This window comes from Haliotis cracherodii, unplaced genomic scaffold (genome assembly GCF_022045235.1).
Source record: "Haliotis cracherodii isolate W230 unplaced genomic scaffold, xgHalCrac1.p SCAF_15, whole genome shotgun sequence".
Taxonomy (NCBI): domain Eukaryota; kingdom Metazoa; phylum Mollusca; class Gastropoda; order Lepetellida; family Haliotidae; genus Haliotis; species Haliotis cracherodii.
In genome coordinates, this window is record NW_027266270.1 from 15,953,961 (window position 1) to 15,979,059 (window position 25,099).

Below are 25,099 nucleotides of genomic sequence, written 5' to 3' on the forward strand. Positions count from 1 at the left end.
AGCTGGAATATTGCTGAGAGCAGCGTTAAACAACAAACAAACAGTAATAGACAAGTCAGAGGAAGTCCGTTTATGAACATTACGATTTTACGTGCGCATTTTACGAAGGTTTTTCTTATTTTTGTATTTTTGTATCATTCATGAATAAACTTCTTAAAAAAAAAACAACTTCTCATTTTTATTTATGTATCATATACCAAAACGTAATCAAGAGATAAAAGATTGTTTTTCTTCTATTATCCCAATGATTCATTCGGAACTCTGAACCTCGTGAGGATTCCGGCGATTTAATCGACTTGTGTGTCATCGACTCGAGTGTTTAAAGGGACTTGAGAAACAATTGCTGACTGCGGTGTAAAAAAACCTCATACAACACAAGGCAAGAACTATCAATCAGAATGAATCGGCATCGTACTGTGGACTTACGAGGTATTTGACTAAATAAAAACCCGTGAAGTTACGGGTTAGACTTGGATGATGCATGGCATCGAATCCCAGTTAGGTGGATCGATGCTCATGATATCAATCATTGGATTGTTTGGTCCAGATTCGATAATTTACAGACCGCCGTCACATAGCTAGAATATTGCTGAGTGCTGCGTTAAACAACAAACAAACAGCACGGAAAGCATTGGCAAATGAGACAACCGGAAACATACATGTATATCCCAGGGATGTTATATCCAGTTGCTTTAGGGGGCACGGGTGGCCCAGCCGCGATTCGCTGTGCAGACTTGCGTCCCTTGGGCACGCCAGAAACCTGTGATCGTAGGTTCGAATCCCGGTACGCCCCGATTATGTTTCTAGGTTTGTCAGCACCATGCCGTGTCGTACCCACTTGTTACTTGTTACTTTGTACATAGGCACGTTGTATCGACGCTCCTGTGAACACAAGCAAGTACGTATACATCCGCTTAAGTGAGCACAAGAACCTTCTCCACCACAAGCGATAGACATCTTGTGCCATTACGATTGAAATGTTATTATAAAGCATCACTTATGGGAGTTAGACAACCATGTCAAGGTAAATGGTTATCGAAATTACTACTGTCATTATCTTTGAATGGTGACATGTGTAGAACCTGGCATTTACATAAGTTTCTCCACCTCCTATCCTTTATCGATTTTCCTCATCGATGTTTCTGTACTGTTACATAACAATGGATTTAATCACTCCGCGGCCGTTGAGGACGTTGCAATTATCTTGAAAACGGACCACACAGGATCTGGGTGGTAATGTATGGCTATCTCAACGAGCCTGTTTGTTTACGTACACACGGGCGTGCGGGATATTGATGATTAGATGTCGGGTAGTACGATCTGCGGGGCTGGAAATGTGTTGTAACAGTCTGAAGAATATGTTTGAAAACGTTTAAGAGGAAATTGAAGACAGCGCGCATTAGCAACAACCAAAGAGCGTCGTATGTGAAGTTTGTGTTCGGGCGAATGTTGGCTGTTTGAAAAATCATAACCGATGAGTGTCATAAAGTGATAACGATTTTCAAGATATACCAGAGAAAGGTTTTTTTTACTTAGAATGTTCAATGTACAGACCATTTGGAAAATGATGTTGAGGTGGTTCGTGTGTGGCGTTGCTCTGCTTCTTCCCAGCGCGGTTTCGGTAGAACTCTCGTCATTCATGACCAACTATGAACTGCCTGGACTTCCTGCCGTCACCAAGTTACAAACTCTCCATGCGCCATCTGTAATCACCTGCGGCGTCCTGTGTCTTGTGAGGGACGAGTGTTCCTGGTACGCCCAAGACCAGGGAACCCACACCTGTACCCTCTACAGAGAGTACCACCCGGCGGATATCACACCCCATAGCTTTGATCAGGACTTCAAGAACATCCTCTTTGGAGGTAGGGCGCAGTATAAATCCAAGTTTTATAATAGAATTTGTAGTTATCTGTTGTAGAGATGATTGTGAGTGACTGAGCGAGTATGTTTTACGCCGCCTTTAGCAATATCCCAGCAATATCACGATGGGGGCACCCAGTAATGGGCGTCACTCATTGTACTAATGTGGGGAGTCAAACCGGGCCTTCGGCGTGACGAACAAGCGCTTTCACCACCAGGCTACCCCACCGCCCATGAGATTATTGTGAATATCACAGTGCTTCTCTGTCTCGAACATATCGAAGTGGAGCGAAACGAGGTAAAGACATTATTAATATATACGAACGTGTCCCACAATTTGACATTCATTTTTGCAGAACGAAATATCTACCATTTTCACTCATTCTAGCCATAATTCGTCTGTACTTTTTTCTTCGATTTTTTGTGTACTTCATTATGTAAGTCCAAAACGTCAAAATGATAGAAAGATAATTGTTTGTATGTAATTGAAATGTACCGTTTAACCACAATTTCCATGATGTACCGTAACCTATAAAATAACCTTTTCTTATCCTTGTAATAGTGGTCAAAGAGCTAAGTTTCAATAGGAGCAGACTGCCTCTGTGGGTTCGATCCCCGGCCGCGTCATACCAATAGACCTTAAAGGATGGTACTTGTTGTTACACTGTCTGGCGCTCGGCATTAATGGGCCAAAAAAAGGACTGGTCGGCTCGGAGTCAGTTTGCTATGTCTGAGTGGGGTATTCATGTTCATCTGCGGCATGGTATCTCAGCGACGTTAAACCCTATTTCACTTTACCTCACCTCAATGGGAGCCTGGAAGTTTAGTAACAAAGCACACCATTTATTCGGAAGGAATGGCTTCATTCTCTGTTTCATGTCTCGGGTCTGTTGTACCATATAAATGTGGTACAAGATGCTTTCAATAGGTCTATGTTTGTGATAAGGAACTGCTGGTATCAAGGTTCACAAAATGTTGTTTTGTATTTTATTGATACTCTCATATGCGTTTGGTCTACCTATTACCTGTTAGCAATTTTAGAAATCCAAGAAGACCGCCTGATTATTTTTACTTTCCATACTATTACTTTGAAACTGTCATCACACAACCAGAACTCTCAAAATACAAATGCTTTTTTCCAACAGCAATATCTTGTATCTGTCAAAGGTCAAATACAAAACATTTATTCCCCCGACAGACGGATCCTTGAAGACACATAAGTCTCTTCCAGTATGTAGCAGTTGTACCATGGGCAGAACTACCATTCCATCCAATATGTAAGCTGGCCTATCTGACTCGGGAATATTAACACTATACAATGAGCACAATACTCTCAATGTTCTTTCTAAGCGTTCTGGACATTTGAATGTACCAAGGACAAAGAAAGAAGGGAAAGAGATCATATGTCAGCAAATTCCTGCAAAGAGAGATATAGTACTGGATGCAGCACATGTACCACCAAATCCCTGTCTCAAAGATTAACCCTTAATACAATCAAGGAAGTACTTTCTTTATATTCACAGAAATTATTTGAGATAATACCATGTGGATTCTCAAAAACTCAAAGGATTAGCATGACGTATTTTAATTTCGAAAAAGAACCGAGTTCAATTCCATCAAAACCTTTGATTTTTCTACTTTGTACGCCTCTTTCCCACATGGCAAACTTAAAGACAAACTTCATTCCTTGATCCATGGGACTTTTGTTACAAACTGTGGAGACCACAGATACATATATATATCCATCTTCAGAGTTTCAGAGCAATTTGTCAAAATTGAAAGCAGATGACGTTTGTAGTTTACTAAGAAAACAATCATGTGAAATGCTGGACTTCCTCATTGACAACATCTACGTAAACGTTGGCTGTAAGACATGTAGTCAAGAAGTAGTCTTCCCCATGGGCACCAATTGTGCTCCCGTTCTTGCTGATCTTGATGCAAATGAATCGGAATTTCTGATCGGATTTGTCAAAACAAGGTGATTTGGTCAAGAAGTTTAACTTCAGCTTCAGTTGTATCGATGATCACTTAGCGTTTAATAACCACCAATTGCGAATTCCCCTTTACTGTTTTTCCCATCTGAACTAGAAATAAAGGAGACCAGTGAGACCGCCTCGTCTGTTTCATATTTAGATCTATGCAGAGTGACAAAACACTCTCCTCAAGACTATATGACAAGAAGGGTGACTTCAACTTTCCAATAGTCAACCTTCCCGTTATGTCGAGCAATATTCCAGCCTTTGGTGTCTACATTTTGAGGTATTATGGAGCATACTCTTTCTTCAACGATTTCAAAGAGTGTCTAACGGCTGTTGCCCAAAGGTTGATTGATAAAGGTTACAATATGGTAAAGCTTTTAAAATGTTTGATGGTAGACGCGTAGAGGACATTTCCAAATTTAACACATCAGTGACAGAAATAATGTCCGATTTCCCTACTTTGACTTGTACCATATGTTCCCGTGTTTCTTCAGATGAACAATTGACTTGCTTTTGCATGTATTTCTGACGTGTGCCACCGGTGGGGCAGGATGTACTGACTTTTTCGAGAACACCTGGTACATGTATCATTACTTGATTGTGATTCATGGACGCATACTCATGATGTGGTCAGAATTGTACATTCGAACAAATTGAATATTTGGCAGAGATTTCTTATGAATATGGAAAGGGATTTGTTGCTTTTATTCATTAGATCGATAATCAAAACAGTCATTTCAATTGTCACCCCAAATAGCTATGCGTTTTTCATCTTTTGGTTTAACAAGTTCTTCTGTACGTGTCCGAGTGTCAAATTATTTAAATTCAAGCTACATAAGGGCAACCAAAATCAGTATTGATCACGAAAAAAAATTTCATTTGCTCTGTTATGTGATTCACAATTAACAACATTTCAGCTATATATCGTCGGGCTGTAGATTGTCGAGTCTGGGATAGTTCATACGGCCAATATCCCACATACTTGGGATATATTGACAACTGATCAAACTTATTCACCTCTTATCTTACAGATAGATGAGAAATTATTCTAACCTGGGCCATTACTTGTGCCTTAGCATGTGGAACGTTGTGTGTCATGGAACAACGCTTGGTTGCGAAACTTACATGGGGATGAGTAATATTTGGAAAGAAACAAACTTTTAAAAGAAACCTAAGCTTTATATCCCACATTTATAATTATCTGTGTACATGCGAAATGCATAAATAATTATTCCTAATTGTAATTCATTAAACTAAACATGGTTTTGTTACACGGTCACAAAGATAGAGGGATGCAAACTCGATGATGTAGCTAATTGTTAGATAGATGTAAAAAAAAATGTAAAAGAAACCATATGTTTGCCTCGCACATGGGTAATGATATGGGTACGTACGAAATGCAGATACGATTAGGGAAATATTTTTTGATACATTCCCAACTGTTAATTATTACAGTAAACACTTTTGTTAGTGTAGTCGGGCTCGGGGACGGGGGACAGCCGCGAAAAGTTGACCAAATTTCCGTGTAGCGAGGTATGAGCACTTTCGTACAGCTTGAATAATTGACGTGCCAGCCTACAGGAGAAAACATACAGTCCGCGAAGCATGAGGGAGGCAACTCCCATAAAAACCACGCACTCGCAACGTTGTGGGTTTCAGTTTTAACAATATCTTCATGTCTCCACTGATGTACTTCACTATAAAATAATATTACAACAATGTTACTATTATTTTGAAAAGAGTAATTGTGACAAAATATTAATAGCTTTACCACATTTATGAACATTTGTATGCCATTCCGTCCAGCCACTGCGTCACTGCCATAACTGTTCGTTCAGTTCTAGACAACGCAACATATGTTGCTGACATAATATAACGTGCCAACAACACATTTTTTACTTTTTATGCCACTCCACTCTGTTAATATTTTAAACATTTATCATGTATACCACTATGATTGCGTCAACTTAATACCTCTTGTTCCCTCAAAACTATAACACGTTTCAGAAGTCTTTGTTGTAAAAACATATTACTGGTTTTGTTTTCATGATATGTTTGTTTTCTATTTATATATTACATATGTATATGTGTCATGTTCTCGTGAAAGAATTTTGTTTCTTTGTTGTTAAACGCCGCACTCAGCAATGTTCCAGCTATATGACAGGGGTCTGTAATTAATCGAGTCTGGCCCAGACAGTCCAGTGATTGATATCATGAGCATCGATCCACGCAGTTGGGATACGATGACATGCATCAACCAAGTCAGCAAGCCTGACCACCCGATCCCGTTAGTCTTTTGCCCGGCAGTTTGGAGAAACACATTTTTTTATTATTCTTTTTCGTATTTGACAGTTGCCATCGGCTGGTTCATTATAATGTCTGTGTAAGATGTTTTCCCTAAATGGTGAGATAAACGTTCAGTGCTTTCAATGTAGAACCGTGCATTATTTTGTTTCATCAGTATGATTTTTTCGCGTATATGGCAGGCATAGGAAATATGGAACACAGCTACTTCGTCATCTTCCCGAGGCAAGAGAGTTAACTGAGTGTAAAAGTCCAGTTTCCTCCCTTGCCGAACTTGGCTGGAATTACTGGGCTCGATCATAGCGCCACCTGTGGCTATTACCAGTAATGTCCCTTTTAAGTCTCTCCTATGGACCAATGAAATTTCACCTCTCGTATCACTTGCGTTTGCTTCACACAAAATGGTGGCGCCCAGTCAGGACGATCTGATCGATAATCAGGACCTATATTGTGATAAAACGGATCTTACATCGCGAAATGCATCAAATCACGTGAGCACCTTGATTAAAAACATGAAAAAAATTGGAAAATATCTGCTGACAACGAGTTGGCGGTGCACATGCTTTGCAAATCCTGCAATCGATCGAAATCTGCACGACAGTTTACGAACCGGATTTCGATTTAGGTGCGCGATTTTGATTGGACTATGCATAGACTCGTTAGTCCAGCCAAAATGCAACTCCATAATACCAGCCTAGTTCGGCAAGGGTAGAAACTGGACTTTTATGGTCAGTTAACTCCCTTGCCTCGGGAAGATGCTACATCGTAAGCCAACATGAAGTGAGGACATATAAAGAAGAGTAAGCAAGCCTTATGCACTGTAGCGTCACTGGATATTTTGGTTCATCGACCACTTGATTGTCTAGTTTGTTGAACAGGCCGCCGTCGCATGGCAGGAGTACTACTGTTAGACGTCGGGCAATAACTACTTACTTTTTTATGCAAGTTGTGTGAGCGGCAGGTGTTAACGGTAGGGCAGGGCATGCTTACCATTTTCGCGAACACCCGCTGTCTTCACCGATTTTCAGTGGTCCATCCATATAATTTTCACAAACATAATGGCCTTCACAATTTGTTTCGGTGGATAATCAAGACGGGTTAGGGACCAGTTCAAAAGTTTGATGTCGGATAAATATTTTGATTCCTTCAGTTTAGGGGTGGTGGGGTTAATGGCCCTCAAGTTTTCCAACCCACAAAAATCAAATTACCTGATTCCTCAATGTTTTACTTATATAGTAACTAAACTAAACCGATCCTAAGTTGTAAGTTGGACCATCTGCTAACTACCCATTCATCAATTGGATGATGATTCAGAACCACATCCTCCTTTCCACGCAGTATCTTAATAGCTTTTCCTCAAATAGCTCCTGTGTTTGTGACTAAGGCGATGTTTTCGGGTGTAAAGGACCGTCGCTGTGGTACAGTTCTCAGTGCAGTTGTCACATCTTCCTCACCAACATGTACTCCCCCAACTACTTCCATCACGTTCTTGTCTCTCTCAACAGAAGAGGATAATTACTATTTTGTCTGGTCTCATGTGCTCCTGAATATTTCATAATATAAATATATCAGGGAATTCTGATTGTTGGATTGTTTACTCATGATCAACATGAACAAAATTTTAAGGTTTTTCATTTCAATATTATGTTTACCGACAAAAAGGTTTAGACCAGGTTTAGAACATCTAGTATTAATTAAAAAGTGAGATTCTGTACCTTCGCTACTCTGATTATCACTAAGGAGGAGGGTAAACATTAACCTTTATAAGTGCTCAGTTAAAAAATGCTTATTTTATCAGATTATTTATTATTTAGCACTATTATCAGCGATATCAACCTGGGGTACACTGATGGGGTCTGCTTTCTAAGTCTGTACTGGACACTGCCCATCCTGCTGCTGAGATATAAGAGTGGGAACCAGCACTGGCGTGTTAACCTCATGTTTATACAGCTCTAGGAAGTGGAATGTTTATTTTCATGCACTCTTCCTCAAACTGACAATCATGGGCTATTTTGTTTAACGCCACACTCTGTACTATTCCAGCTATATGACGGCGGCCTGTAAATTTTCGAGTTTGGACAAGACAATTCAGTGATGATAATGCGAGCATGTACGTGAAACTCACAGCGTTAGGTTCACCATTAAAGAAGGCAATACAACGGATCAATGGCAGCAGCAGCATCAATAAGTAACTTGATGTAAGTTAACTCACGAATTTGTCACTGTCAAATGTTTTGAAACAGTGTCTCCATTCTTGAATCCAGATTAGGGTTGGAAGCTGGCAGGATATCGGTGTTTACAACTAGATATCCAATCAGTACTTGGCAATAGATAAGACACAAGTCCGATCGCAAAAGGACTCGAGTCGCCCTCTTGTCTCTCTGATGTAGGGACACTCGGCCTTCCTGAAATTCTCCTATCCCGAAACGTCTCAAACGATCAAGCCTGCAACGGTCGTAAACAACAACCAGGGACAGATAACTCTTAATTAATCTTAATTACGCACTTCAATCATTTTCTGCCACGGACAAATACAAATAACAGTCCCTACTGAGTACTGACTCATAACAAATGTTCGATTGATAAGTTAGGAATGCCCATGTCTGTTTGTTTTTACATTGTTTGGTGGATTAGTCTCTCTACCGATGTGAAGTTATTCATGTATGTAGGGGGAAATCGATTTACTGGATTTTTGTCACTGTGTATAATTGTTAAGATGGACATTCTCAAAATGTGTTACATTTAAGATATTTTGTCATGATCGGTCTCAACAATAATCTTTCAAACTTTTTTCAAAGTTTGACTCTCATCTACTTAATAACACTTGGGTGTGTAACAAATCGATGTATAATAAATGGGCGTTTAACAAAGGCAAAACAGTGAATTTGCACATGCACTTCTCAACAGTTCTTGTTACCATATGAAACACGTGCCCTGGTTAATAATGGAATCTGGTTGTTTCCTTCGTCTCTGAGGAAAATATTATATTAACTCAACAATGATAACATACGTACGCCTCAATTAGTCGGGCTATAAATCAGTGTCTTGGTTCACTTGCACATTGTCAGTAACACCCCAATCTTCAACAACGTTTGAACCCATGAAGATCCCGGGTAGAATAGGTCTTCAGCAACCTATGCTTGCCGTAAAAGGCGACTATGCTTGTCGTAAGAGGCGATTAACGGGAACGGGCGGTCAGACTCGCTGACTTGGTTGATGCATGCCATCGCGCGTATCCCAATTGCGTGGATCGATGCTCATGAGGTCAATCACTGGATTGTCTGGTCCAGACTCGATTATTTACAGACCGCCGTCATATAGCTGGTATATTACTGAGTGCGGCGTTAAACAACAAACAAACATAACAATTTTTGAGAACATTTATTTTGGTTTCTAACCAAGAGGCATTTCTATTGATCACCTCTAATTGCATGACTGTACCAAGTTGTCTTTGTCGGAAATAGAAACAACCCGTTTTGTCGCATCACATATAATCGTTGTAAGATTGATTTTTCAGTTGAAAACAAATATCATTAACGTTAAACGATTAAGGTCCTTGTGTTTGGATATCATCACTGTGCAGGAAGAAAATAGATGCAATTTGTGTTATTGAGCCATATTTCTTGTCCTATAAAGTAGGAAACAGAACAATATATATATGTTTCTGACCATCCACCCAACCTATCTTTTGGTTTAGTCATATAATTAGAACTGTATACTTTTTCGTTCTCTGAAATTAGAAGCGGTAGGTAGGTAGATTGGTAGTTAGGTGGTTAAAGCGCCTACTCGTCATGCCAAAGTAACGAAATGTGTGAAGCCCATTTCTGGTTTCCCCACTTTCATATTGCTTGACTATTTTTCAAGGCTGAGTTAACCCATACTCACTCACTCACTCACTTTTGTGCCAGCCCTGCGATATCGCTGGAATATTTCTCAAAGCGGAGTAACATTTTCTCACTCACTCTTTGAAGTTACTCTGTGTGTCATGCCTAAATGCACCCACTCTGAGAACGTTTTGATGTAGAATGTTGTTAATACTCAGTTGAGTGTTGGTCAAGAAAATGTGATTTGACTCATGATGCACAGCATTTGGACTCCAGGTGACCCCAAAATGTCACAGTGAAAGTAAGATACACGATGTTGGCCTGACTTATAACAGTCAGGGCGGTGGGGGTAGCCTAGTGGTTAAAGCGTTCACTCGTCATTCCGAGTGAGTGAGTGGGTGAGTGAGTTTGATTTTACGCCGCTTTTAGCATTAGCAACATTCCTGCAATTTCACGGGTTAGATTCCCCACATGGGTTCAATGTGTGCAATGTGTGGAATAACCAAATACAGAAATATCCACGCTCGGATTCGAAGCTCGTTCGATGTGTTTGAAAATGGACATGAATTCAAATGCACATCTTGGCTCATGCTTGAAAATATGATGATGACGGGGATTCATTAGAGGCAATGTGAAAGTTGAGTGAGTGAGCATGGTTTTACGCCGCTTTTAGTAATATCACGGCTTGGGACACCGCCATGTCGGGAATCGAACCGGGGTCTTCGGCGTGGCGAGCGAACGCTTTAACCACTATGATACCCGACCACCCTGACATTTGAGAAGATCACACCTAAAAACATGCCATTCATGGCGATAGAAGTGAGGAACCAAGCTCTGTGAATGTTGAGGGATGGTTTCACGTAGGCATCTGTCGTAAACCTTTTCCAAGTGCTACGAACGACGAATAGCCGACTCCAGGTACGAGTTTAAGAGCCAGACAATTCTAATAATACAATACAAAATAAACTTTGACAATCACCGTTTTGAATTTCAGTAAACCGCAAGATTCAGTGTAGCCCTCCTACATCCATCGTCAACGGTGCTGTCCACGCCGCCACTCATGGAGAGGGAGATGTCGCTCACTACACCTGCGACGCCGACTATACCTTTTGCCGTGGTGTGACTAACAGCAGCGTCTGTACCGCCTCGGGGCAGTGGCAGGGCCTCCCCGGGGAGTGTGTCAGAAACCGATGGAAAGATTTGGTACGTCACTTTTGCCTTGTGTCACATTACAAGCCAGTCGCCTTCGTCTTATGTCAATCTACACTCATTACAAGCCGGTCACTTTTGCCTTGTGTCACAAATGTCAATCTACACTCATTACAAGCCGGTCACTTTTGCCTTGTGTCACAAATGTCAATCTACACAAAATACAAGCTGGTCGCCTTTGTCTTATGTCAGTATATACACAATACGAGCCGCTCGCCTGTGCATTACGTGGATCTACACAAAATACAAGTCGGTCGCCTTTGTCTGATGTCAATCTATACTCAGTACAAGCCGGTCAACTTTGTCTTATGCCAATCTTTACACAACACGAGCCGGTAACCATTGCAAATGTCAATCCAGTCACAATGTCCACGCTGATCACACACGACTCATATCAATCTATTCACTATTTATTTATGATTGATATTCATTATCCACACCAGTCACACATGTTTCAGTCAGTCTAGTCTTTATCCACAACAGTCACACATGCCTCAGTCAGTCTAGTCTCTATCCACACCAGTCACACATGTCTCAGTCAGTCTAGTCTCTATCCACACCAGTAACACATGTTACAGTCAGTCTAGTCTCTATCCACACCAGTCACACATGTTACAGTCAGTCTAGTCTCTATCCACACCAGTCACACATGTTTCAGTCAGTCTAGTCTTTATCCACAACAGTCACACATGCCTCAGTCAGTCTAGTCTCTATCCACACCAGTCACACATGTCTCAGTCAGTCTAGTCTCTATCCACACCAGTCACACATACAAGTAGATGATGCTGACATTGAGGTAGCTAAACTTGCAAGTAAAGAAGACTGTGTGCTCAGGGAAACTGAAAGACTATCGAAATGTATACATAGACAGTGAAATGACCCTGAAAAGCCCAAGAGGCAAAAACACATTAAGCACACTGTTGAAAGAAACATGCAAAGAAAGTAAGTACCGTGTTTAAGTGGTTCCCAACTCGTTCCTAATATACAAAAGGACATATTGGAGGTTGGTGCATGGTGTTGAGACAAGTTAGAAAACTCATGTTGCGCACCTTATTGAGTGTCAAATAGACTGCAATCCATGTATGTTGTATGGGCATAATGGAAACAATGACTTGACTGGAAAACGTGTATGGGATCAACTTGTATAAAGGACAGACTGAAGGGTGAATTTCAAGTAATTAGTAATTTGATCAACTTAATCAACTAAACAGACAAGAAGTACTAACTGAACTTACAGATCTTGTGGCAAGAAATGGAGAAAATAGGTACTGGAAAATGAATATGTACATTAATCCCTATAGAGATCATTGACCGTAAAGGAGCTCTGGCCTCAAGGATGTTCTACACAGGTGGAAAATCTTTAAAATGGATAATCGGTAAACACATTTGATTTACGCGATCTTAACTTCTGTGGAGCGTGCGCTATCAGTTCTGGAAAATACAGTGTATGATATTTGTGACAACACACTGAACGATCCCACAACATAAATTGAAGTTAAAGAAGCTGTGGGTAGGGCTAAAAATGTCAAGGCTGTTGTTATTGATGAATTACCAGCCGAGGCTCTGAAATTAAGAATTGCATAAATTTATGATACAAAATATCTACTTTTGAAAATGGTATTGGAGAAGTGGCATAATAACACCTTCCAGCAAACTAGGTAGTGCTAACATGGCAAACCCTCCACGTACAAAGGGATAACACTCTTGCAACATTCTGAGTCAAAGAATAAATGTTGTTAGAAGATAGTAAAATTGCTGTATGAAGAATGGAATGGCCTCAGGAAACAACGCAGCTGCCTTGAGCATATTGACATCCTTTACAGTACACTGTAGAAGATGTTTGGGGGTGGGGGGTTCGCGGTGGGATTTTGGTTTCGGGTCAGCATTTTTTTTCATAAGGTTTAGGAGCTCAATTATGTTTTCAACATACAAAGGTGCTCTATTATTATTGTTTAAATAAACATACCATATGCAACTTTTCTTCTTCTTTTATCGGCAATTGCAAGTTCTTGCCATACAGGAGATCCTATAATGAGCTAGCCAGTGAAGTCGGGGCCGTTGGAGAAGGGAGAAGAGACTTAGGATCGTGGCATTGGAAAGAACTTCAATGTTTGTGACTGTCACTCCAGCTCATTCTGAGGATGCGCTTGAGGTTCCCCTTGTTGAAGGCGTTGAGTTTCTGTTCTTGTATAGAGGATCCACGACTCGATCCTCCACTGAGGATTAATCCTCCTCCACCCTTACTGGCAGTGGCTTCTAGTGCAGAGTCAGAGATCCCATCTCTCCATCTGCATGCCTCTAGATCTGTCACTGATCGTTTTTCTCGTTACAGATTTCAGGGGCACCGTCTTGTTTTGGGTTGGATCAATTTCTGTCTTGGTGCTTATGTACACACCTTTGATGATTCCAGCATCAGTTGATAATTGAATGCCCTCGCAAACAAGTATTCGTTATTGCTGTTTTCTGTAAGTTGCCTCTGTCTGTTCTGGGAACTTGCATGGTCTTCTGTTAGGGGTAGCTTTTGAATTCAATTAGTGATGTACCTTTCCTCAGTGACAGGGACAAGCTTGCAGGAGTGGGATTTGAACTAATTACGAGTTTTCCCTTGCTGAAGACCGATGTCAAAAGTATTATAACATTCAGAAGATTCTGGTTGACTGTATATAAATATAACAATGAGGCATCGAACCTATTTGTGTACTTTCTGTTTGGTTTTCTTGTTTAGATTATACTGTCTCTAATGGAGACACCTAAACGAGAACACATCACTCCATTATTGACGGAACTACATTGGCTGCCAATCCTACAAAGAGTCAATTTAAACTCCTCACTCCGGTTTACACGGCAATGCATAGTTTGGCCCCTGCATGCTTACAGCACAACTGCTAGTACAATACAAGACTGCACGTTCTCTAGGAATAAAACATCAAGATATACTAGTGGTGTCACGTACCAAGTCACGCACCAAAATGGCGACAGGTTATTTCAACATGCTGGCCCTCTGCTATGGAACATACTGCCACAAGAAAGCCCAGAAACAGAAAATCTGACAAACTTTAAAAAGACACTCGAAACATGTTTCTTCAACAGAGCCTTTGACCATTTGTGACCAAATAGTGTTATTCCGGGACAAGCCGAATAGCGACTCATGCCACTCTCATGGCCATTTTTGCGACCGGGCTCCGTCTTAGCGCAAACGGGCATACCTAAAACAATTATCAACTCGTTGCGTGATGGTTCACATATATTTCCCTATATATTATATATATTTCAGATGCAAGTTACAGCACATCGGGACATGCAGAATTTTATAGTATGATTTAACACATTTAACTGTGTCTTGGGTATAGTTTAAGATGCAAGACATATATAAATTCAAAAATTATTTCTGAGGGATTCTTTGACGAAGAACTTGAAATCATACGCGCATACTGTTTTGTTTGTCATATTTTCGCACATAAAATTCACGATAGGGGGACGAGTCTTCTTGCAGGTTACGGAAAGGGGCGAGTGGTGACGATTGAGCCTTTGACAAGAACAATCAGGTTCTAAGCACATTTGGACAGTTGTTAATTGTAAAATGCGCTGTACAAATTCTGCCTTATGTTATTTTTTTTCAATATCCAAGCCGGTCACACATGTCTTAGTCACCACCCACTCAGTCAGTGTCCGCACAAATCACTGCTGCTTTATGTTTACCTATTTACTACGCATGCCGGTCATTCCATTCACTGTGGACAGTGGTCACATTTGCTTTGCTCTGTACCGGTGAAGATCCGGGGAAGAATTGATCTTCAGCCATCCATACTTGTCGTAAAAGCGGCGAGAAACGGGATTGGGTGGTCAGGCTCGCTGTTTTGGTTGATGCATGCCATCGTATCCAATTGCGTGGACTGATGCTCATGGTGTTAATCAATGGATTGTCTGGTCCAGACTCATGTTATTTACAGACTTTCGTCATGTAGCTGGGTCATTGGTGAGTGCGGCGTTGAGAACAATCTATCCCCGGCTGTCAGCTGTCGATATTGCACTGTAACATGTATTTCTGCTTCTAAATATCTGTTTCACTACTGCGTGGAGATCGTCTTGATCGTGATGTCCTTTATAATTGCAGGCTGGAAACGACGTTTTCCGCTATCTACCATGTCCATTGGGAATAGGGGATCGCATAACTTGGACCGGCATACCGACCAGTGAGTATGTGTGAGTATCCGATTAGATCCCGGAGGTAAAACGTATGTTTACGATTACGTTCCGGCCAACGATAACGTGTAAGAGCGTCCTCATCTAACTTTTTAGTACGCTCTTAAGCCTAAGTCACACTTGAGTTAAATAACGTACTTAACAGTAGAAAAATCTTACGTAGTTTCACGTATCCATACATGGTTCATCGTAACTGTCCGTGGCTATCTGTTTTCATAACGTAGCCATTAACGTGAAAAAACGTACTAATGGATTTATCTGTTGCGCATGCACAACACGTAAGGTGACATTTTTGTTAACGTAGTAGTAACTTAGTTTAATGTGGTTAGATGTAGTTTGTCGTAGTTATAACCATAGTCTACTGTAGCAAAACGTAAGGAACATCGTAGTTATCAGGGTGTGCTCTTAGCATATGTAAGTTAAAGTTATATAAAATACGTTTAAATAAGTTAAACAAAGATAAACTGCAGATAACTAGGTAGCAAGTATGGGTTGATACACGTGATATTTATGATGATATCAGTCTGATCATGTGTTGTCTGACGTCTGCAGACACAACATGAATGATATGATTCGGTTCTGGGCTGTTGTCAACAAAGAGCTGCTATGTTATGCCCAGTGTCTCATGCAATTTGAAGAGGACGAAGAAAAAACAGAGAAGATGGTGGGCTCATGACCGGCTTCTGTGCGGATCAATCCATGGTCAGTATGACGCTCTGATGGAAGAATTACATGTTGAGGATCGTGAAGCTTTCATGAACTTTCTGCGCTTGCACATGGCCACATTCAATGAACTGTTAGCAAGGGTAGAGAACCGTCTCACCATGAACAGAACCCGATGGCGTGATCCTCTGTCTCCAGGACTCAAGCTGGCTGTGACATTAAGGTTCTTGGTGTGACTCACACCACTCACTGATGTATAATTTCAGACTTGTTCGCAACACCATCTCAGGGATTATTGTTTCCGTGTGTAAGGCTATTTTGGATGTCATGGAAGCCGAGGTTATGAAGACTCCTATCGAACCCCAAGATTGGTTACAAGTGGCAGAGCGATTTCAAGGAAGATGGCAATTTCTATTTATCTTGGGTGCTCTTGATGGCAAGCATATCGCCTTCAAAAAGCCCTCCAATTCAGGCTCTACGTATTATAACTACAAGGGGTTCTGCTCCATTGTATTAATGGGCCTGGTTGATGCAGATTACAAATTCTGATGGATTCAGGTTGATGTTGGGTCAATCTCCGATAGCTGAAAAAAGAACCTCTGTGTCCTCCACCAATCAATACAACAGGGCATCTTGGGTATACCAGATGCAGAGCCTTTACCATTTGATGATGTTGATATACCTTATTACATCATTGCAGATGATGCCTTTGCCATGTAAAGTTGGCTAATGAAACCATTATCTCGCCGGGGACTGGTACACGATGAGATAATATTCAATTACCGCCTTTTCAAGAGCTCGCCGTATGGTTGGGAATGTCTTTGGGATACTCGCAAACAGATTCAGGTGTCTGCTTCGCACTCTCCAGGTTCAGGTACATACTGCATCTGTGATAGTGAAAACGTATGTGGTGCTGCACAACTACCTGAGAGAAAGGAACCCCTACAATGATGTCATGATCCTGGACAAGGAAGATGCGAACCACAACTCCGTAACTGGTGCCTACTTGGAGGACATGAATCACACTTATTGGGATAACTGTGACACAGTAGCAGCCAAGAAGCAGCGGATTAACCTGAAACATTACCTTTGCTCAACGCAGGGTCGGTTCCTTGGCAGGATACACATCTTCACCAATACTGAATCGTTGTTTAACGTCCAATTTAAGGGCAAGGTGAAGAACCATGTTTGACTCTTTTAAGTAAACGCCCTTATACCAGCTTTCATTAAAATATCAGACCAGTACATTCGTATTTGTTTGTGTCCTTGTATTTTCACTGAGAAAACTGTATGTTAAGTTTTAATTACGTCTGTCGTGTACAAATGCAGAAATGTGTCTGGAACGCAACGTTGGTTGGTTGGTTTGTTGTTCAACGCCGCACTCAGCAATATTCCAGCTATATGACGACGGTCTGTAAATAATCGAGTCTGGACCAGACAATCCAGAGATTTATATCATGAGAATCGAGCCAAGCAATTGGGATCGATGACATGACTCAACCAAGTCAGCGAGCCTGACCACCCGATCCCGTTAGTCGCCTCTTACGACAAGCATAGTCGCCTTTTACGGCAAGCATGGGTTGCTGAAGACCTATTCTACCCCGGAATCATCACGGGTCTGGAACGCAACGTGGCTACATAGTAACACTATTATTTTATGCCATGAGTGTACATATTTATCGGCTTTACTTGTCACTGTACCGTTTGCTCGAAACAAATTATTCATTTGGTGTTACTATTGAATACTTTGCCGTTTAGTTATACTGAACTGTGCGCGTGTTATATTTGTGAATAAATACAGTGTTGAACATACTTAATGCAAATTACTTTTATATAAAACCAGGCAACGACAAATGGTAAAAAAAATTCAACCATTATTGCACTGACAGCAGAGATATGTAAATATAGAGTGTACACTACTCTAGTTCAGCGTAGAAAATGGTAGTACTAAATACAGATTATACATGTACAAACGACAATTACATTACTGTACTTAAAGGACTCAGTAAAGCTTTCAAAAAGTTTTATGGTAGACATGTGGAAGACATTTCCAAATTTGATGCATCAGTGACAAAAAAGTTGCTATTTTGAATTGTAGCCTATGCTCCCATGTTTCTTTAGGTGCACAATTGACATGCCTTTGGATGTGTTTTTGACGGGTGCCACTGGTGGGGCAGGATACGCTCACGTTTTCGCGAACACCTGGTATCATTACCATTGGATAGATATTAATGAACACATGATCATGATATAGTCGGAATCGTGCGATCGAGATTTCTATTTGATATGGAAAGGGGTTGTCGCATTATTTACAGTAATGATATCAAGTTTTTGTGGTACTAACTATCGTATAGTACAAACTATCAATTTTTGCACATTGGTCACACGTGTTTTCATGAGGCTATGCATATAGCTTGTAAACTAGTGCATACATGAATGAGTTGAGTCAGAGTTTACTGTATTTAGCATAATATTTCCAGATACATGTAGAATGACTCCTATAACTGAGTATATATAGTTTTTTCCTTGCTTAATTATATATCATCAGCTATATTTACAAAGATGTTTCAAAACAGTGATGCGAAAACGTCATACCAAATTCATTCAAATGTATAATTTAAGAAAACATTTTGGACATTTTGCATGAGTTATGAAAAAAACTGGAATTAATAATAATACATGTTAACCAGCAAAACACATATCGGTAAATGAACCCAACTAAATACAGAAAAAGAGGGTCTACAATCAATAACCATGTTGAGTCCAAAAGTCCATTAAGGAGTCCATTAGATTCAGGGTGAGGGGGTGGAACTCGGTGAAAATGTGTACAGATCCTTCACACAAACCTTATCTCATATTTTTTACTCGTTTAGGGTGTAAATGTGTTAAGGATTGTGTTTAACAGCTGAACGTTGAAAGAACAGTCACACATTTAAATTGTAAATATGTTTATATTATTTGGATAATAATCAATGATATGTACAAATTTAAATTCTACACATGTTTAGATTATGTTGTGTTTTGGTGATGTGAGACGATAATTCGTTTCAAGCGTTTTGACAAAATTTGAATTCAGTTTAGGATTTAAATACATTCCTAACATGAATAGATCTATACACGTCTTGCATGTGGTTACATTCTAAACACATTTTCCTTTATCAGGATTCGCGCAAAAAGGATACAATATTTCCTTTGGTTTGAAAAAGGATAGAACTAAAAAACACCAAACTTAAGTCATATGTGTAGAAGTGGCGCAAATATTAAATACGTGTACAGTGAGACAATATTTATGTCCTAAATAGTTGCCTCTTGGTGACTATGCTTGTCGTAAGAGGCGACTAACGGGATAGGGTGTCAGGCTCGGTGACTTGGTTGAGGCATGCCATTGTATCCCAATTGCGAAGATCGATGCTCATGATATCAATAACTGAGATTGTATGGTCCAGACTCGATCATTTACAGACCCCCGTCATATAGCTGGAATATAGCTGAGTGCGGCGTTAAACAACAACAACAATAAAAACAAACAAACAAACAAAAGTTTGTTGATATTCCTGCCTATTGTTCCATCAGAGATTAGAATGTCACCAGCTGTGATCAGCGCCACCTGTGCTCGATGTGTACTGTATAGATAGTCCAAATACATCGTCGAACGTTAAGTGATATAACTAATTACGATAATAAAGATGCAAGCCGATCGATATCAACCTGTTTCGTCTAAAAAAATTATATAGACACAGGTAAACAGTAGCAATTAGACATTAGCCACAAAACAAAAAAATATAAAGTTTAACATGTTTTATATTTGAAATGTTTAGTATCACTTCCCTAAACATGATTAAATGTGTTCAATGTTTGCCCTGTAAAATTGTTCGGATATTAGATAAGCGCTTGATTTCATGTTGAGGCTTCTATAGTGTTTAACATCACGTATGCACGTCCATGTATATTTGCCTTTGTGACGTGCTTGTGTGATGTCTCTGTTTCCATTATGTTCTCCATTAACCTATGGGGGAGGGGAGAAGAGGAAGAAAGGGAGGGATATCGATCTGTACACGATGTTAATGTATTGATATTTCGTATGATGTGCCGTAAGAATGATCTTATCAAATATTTTCCAGCGCTCGAGATTAGCTGCGTATTTGCGTAAAACTCGCTGACTAAACCCCCATAGCCGTAACGTGGGTAAATGATGCTCAGAAAAGATAGCTTAAGCCCTTGTCTCTCACTCTCACTCTCCCACACACAATTGTCTAAAGAACTTGCAAACAAAGGGAAGTGATTGAGCTGGTGACCTAATAGAACGTGTCATCTTGCATAATAATGTTTAGCTTAGCCAGACCCTTGGCTAAATAAAGTAAATACGGTCATATGAGCCTTGATGGCAAAGGTATCAGCATATGGGCAAATAAAGTAACGTGAACCCAATAGTTCACACTTTTGATACATATCGTTTTAGTACCGGTAAAATACCCTTGATATCCGGAATTGTACATAACTATCTAAGGCATATAAACATTTCAAAATTTTAAAATTTACCAGTCATGTTTCTTGGCCAAAGTCAATTTATTTTTTTATGACACTTGTAACCTTAGAAAAGTCGGAAATGTACATAATTATCTGAGGCATATAAACATTTCAAAATTTTAAAATTTACCAGTCATATTTCTTGGCCAAAGTCAATTTATTTTTTTAGGACACCTGTAATCTGAGAATTGTTATTTCAAGTAAAAGAAATGCTATTGAAATACGCTATGATCAAGTATTTACTTCTGAATTCATGCTTGGAAATGTCTGAAAACAGGTCATTCCTTCAATCGTGACAATGGTGCTTGTACATACGACAATAAATGATGATCATGTTTCCTAGGTTTAGTTTCATATGGTATAAACACCCAAAGTTAGTTCAAATCAGGAAACATACGCAAATACGACCATTGCATGTACTTCCTAATGTATTTGCGTTCCTATTGTGTAAAATCCTGCCTTTGGTCCCGTGTTAGGCAATGGACCAAGTGCTGATCATCCACACCTAGTTTCATAATGAGCACTTATAAGTATCGGAGGGTAATAGGCTTAATTATCTAAATGTTGACCAATGAGAGGACTCCGTTCCGTTTCAATTCTTACAAAACGTCTATGGGTGAGTCCAATGTACAGAAAGACACACCCATTTTGAGTTGAAAGAAATCGACAAATATCTACAATTTGACCAATCGGGGGACCGTTCCGTTGTCATCATAGAGTTTGGAGCCACAAAATATGCCAAATAACGGTGAACGCTGCATATAATTCAATGCTATGAACGCACAAAAAACTATGTGTAAGTGTCTTGTGTCTAACAATATATCCAAAAATATTTGAATGAAGTCCTTCAATATCTAAATTTCGACCAATCAGATGCCACTGTTGTGTTGGCATGGTAATAAAACCTATCCGGTTGAGTCCTGAAATCCGTTGTACCTAAACATAAAATTTGAACGAAATCTCTAAATATCGACCAATCAACTTTGCAGAGGAAGCAAGGTAGTAACGAAAAAGAAGTGATATAATTGTATTATGTCCATAGATACAATTATGTGCCAACAGTGAACACAATCGGCTAAATGACATGTTAGTGATCACCACTTAAATAAAATCTGATAAATGACAACCAGGTGGTCGTTTTTTAAATGTAGTTGGAATATGACAGTGCCATGACTCTACTATTTGTAGTTTCTGAGTACACAAGCTGAAGGAAGAAGTGGAAGTTAAAGGAAGTTGAAGGAAGAATAAAAATCTATTAAGGATAATAAAAAAAAGCAAAAAGTACCCCATATGTCCAATCAAACTTCGTTCATAAGAAGGGCGGTCGTTTAGCCTACTGGTCACCATTATGGTGCATCCCACGCCCTGGGGTGTGATACTTGCCTACTGTACTCGTATGTCCAAATCAGGGCGAATATGGGCATATTGGAATTACGAAACCCAGTTTACATCCCACGAGGCCAAACACATAAATGAGACAATTTTCTAATGAGTGATTTGTTAACCCGTGAGGATTCCGGGTTTGATCTCGGCAACCGATACTGGTCGCAACAGGCGACTTTACAGACGGGTGATCAGACTCGATGATTTGGTTACCATTCCACCTGCTCAGTCGTCGATCGTTGCTCACGGTATAAATGAATGGATTGTCTGGTCCAGATTATTTTGAGGCCGCCGTCATACTGCTAGAATTTCCCTTAGTGCGGTGTTAAACAACAACAAAAAAACACAACGGCGTTACACAACAAACATACACACTTTGAACATGGGTAAATAAATTACTCGTCCTTTTTGTAATAAGTACGAGCACTTGAATAATACATAATGAAATCTGTCTCCTTGTGTAGGGCTGCATGATGTTCAAATTCTAGAGGGATAATGGATCGTCCATATCAAAAGTTATAACGTCTATATTAATATAATGTTTCATTTCTTGTAACAGTTTCAACGTCGACCTCCACGGCCCACTGGGACGATCTGTACACATACACGTGCGCTTCAATTACACCATGTTCTACCACATTACCGCCACATCTCAGGAAATAAACAACACCTGGATGCCCGAGGACCGTTACACCTACTTCCCTTTCCAAGTAGGGAAGCTGTTTCGCATCGTCGTCATTGTAGAAGACACGTTGTTTCGGGTAAGTTACGTGGAAACTGACGCATTACATAATCGTTTACAATAATTCAGGCAATTCTAAAAGCCATTTAAAATCTTGGAAGACACTTGATAATGTCTATTCATTGACATCCATGTATCAGAGATCATGCTACTGTTTAACATGGATACCCGTTGGACTATAAATGGGTGGACTGTTGACAGAATTGGATTTGGTAAAAAAAAATCTGGAATGACATGCTGCCTCAACTGAATTTTACCCCACTAATGTCCTTCCAGAATTATTCTCAAGAAGAGTGAAAAGGACTCTTCCGTTGTATAACTTACTTCTAACACTTCCAATGTACGTGTAAGAACGTTATCAGTCGTCGCCTGTGCTGATGACATCACTATAAGTTTATATTCATTGAAAAACAGTAACAGGTAGTTTGTAAACATACAAACCTGAAAGGCGTTTTAATACACAAGGTGAAAATGACAAGCGCATATTTCTAAAATGTTCTTAAAGTTCTCCACAGTCTATTTGAGTTCAGTGTAACGCATGAAGAATAAATTCATCATGTATATTTAAGTGCTTGAATATTCTTTCCCATCGTAAATTTACAGTGAAAACATAACAGGAATTCTCTTTCATGATAAGATTGAATATCAATTCAACAGTCGATACAATATAAATTTTGTTCATACGAATCACTTTGTTGTTTTTCATTTGTTTGTTGTTTTAAACATTGCCGTTCCTTTTTGAAAGCTTATTAAATACATTTTCCTTTGCAGGTCGATATGCTTTTAAACATGTACATGACAAAACCGTGAAACACACAAATAGATCAATAAAATAGTTTATTGATGAACTGATGGCAGATCAATATAACAACATGGGTTAACCATAGATTGCTGGTGAACAGCCTTTTTTACAGTATAATAGTCAATGTGGTTAATGCTTTCCTGGACCTTTCAGTGTAACAGAGTCAGGTCAAGTCTTTATTGCAGTATTTAGGCCTAATTAGTACGTGTTATAAGCATGAATATACAATATATGAACCATCACTATTTGAGCATCATTCAAACCAAGGCATTAAACCATTGTTTCAATAAATAATGATGTATTGATTAAGTATATATGCTATTTGGAATTCACATTGATTAAAGCCAAAATGATCCTGACCAAAATAAGGAAAATAAAACATTATACTCAGCAACTCTTTAAATATGTAGATAGGCTAGGAGTAGGCCACTATGGGACCAGTTGTAGAATAATGGAATAACTTGCTTTTACTTAAAACTTTGGCTGCACCTAAGATACTGGAGCAACGAAATTTAAGCTGTGTATAAACTGACAAATTACCGAAAGTTTGAATGAAAGGATGAAGTTTAATAGGTTCCTGCTGTTTCTTGTGTTTTTCAAGTTGGAACGGACAAGTTGATAATTTGAATCCAAACCCTTCTCAGTCATATATCCTCAGGTAATCTGTGCATAGTAATCTTCCGGCCATTCGCAAATTGGTTGCTACACATTCAACAATATCGGCGTATGTTGTAATCAATGGCGCGACACTTCCCGGAAGTAGATACGCATCGACGAGCATATGCGCATCATGTTTTGTACAACGATCACTAACGACAGGTAGCGTGGGTTCGAATCCCGGTACGCCCCGATTATGTTTCTAGGTTTGTCAGCACCGAAGTGGTAAACGTCTCAGACATACATCACTTCGGGCTTTCCTCAAACATTAAGCTGACACGCCGTGATACAACTGGAATACTGTTAAAAGCGGCGTTAAATCCAACTCACTCACTCAGTCAGTGTCATCTCAGAGTGTTATAGTTGCGTCTCCAAATAACGACCAGCAGTCTCACAGTGACGTCTTAATGTCATGACCTACAATGACAGCATAAGAACATAGTGACGTCATAATGTCATGGTGACGCAATAAAGAGTCATAGTGACGTTTATAGTTAGCTTTCAGTGAAAACTGAAAACAGGATTGTTACCCCATGAGCCAGCTGTGTATGGACACGTTATGAATAATCCTCATATACCTTACGACGCGCCTTCGTTTCAGATTTATATTGATGACCAGGAACTGGGGACTCTGGGTTACGGTTCCGTTCTGCCACAGATTGACTTCCTTGGCTTTGAGCAGGATGTAGACGCCCGATCTGCTGAAATAGACTACGTCTGAGGACAGCGGCTTACTCGGAAGTGTCTGTGAATGCACATCCTCAGTTCCGAATAGAACCAACTTTGCAGAGGTAGTTCATGTTTTCAGAATGTGTGTTGCCAAAACACAACCAACATGCTTTTCACAATGTGTTCAAGGGTTCGTTTGATTGGTTGGTAGAGTTAATATGTAGTTTGGTAGTGTGGCCTTCTCCCGACGAGTATGTTCATTTATTCGTCATGTGTC

General features: G+C 39.9%; 1 protein-coding gene across 1 annotated transcript; it reads left to right on the top strand.

Moving 5' to 3' along the window:
• Positions 1-1,564: 1,564 nt before the first annotated feature.
• On the top strand, positions 1,565-24,882 carry LOC139461854 (uncharacterized). Its single transcript, XM_071243335.1, has 5 exons — positions 1,565-1,862; positions 10,962-11,170; positions 15,291-15,379; positions 22,512-22,713; positions 24,755-24,882. Exons 1-5 carry the CDS (start codon positions 1,565-1,567, stop codon positions 24,872-24,874), a joined length of 918 nt encoding a protein of 305 aa, XP_071099436.1. The 3' UTR covers positions 24,875-24,882.
• Positions 24,883-25,099: the final 217 nt, after the last annotated feature.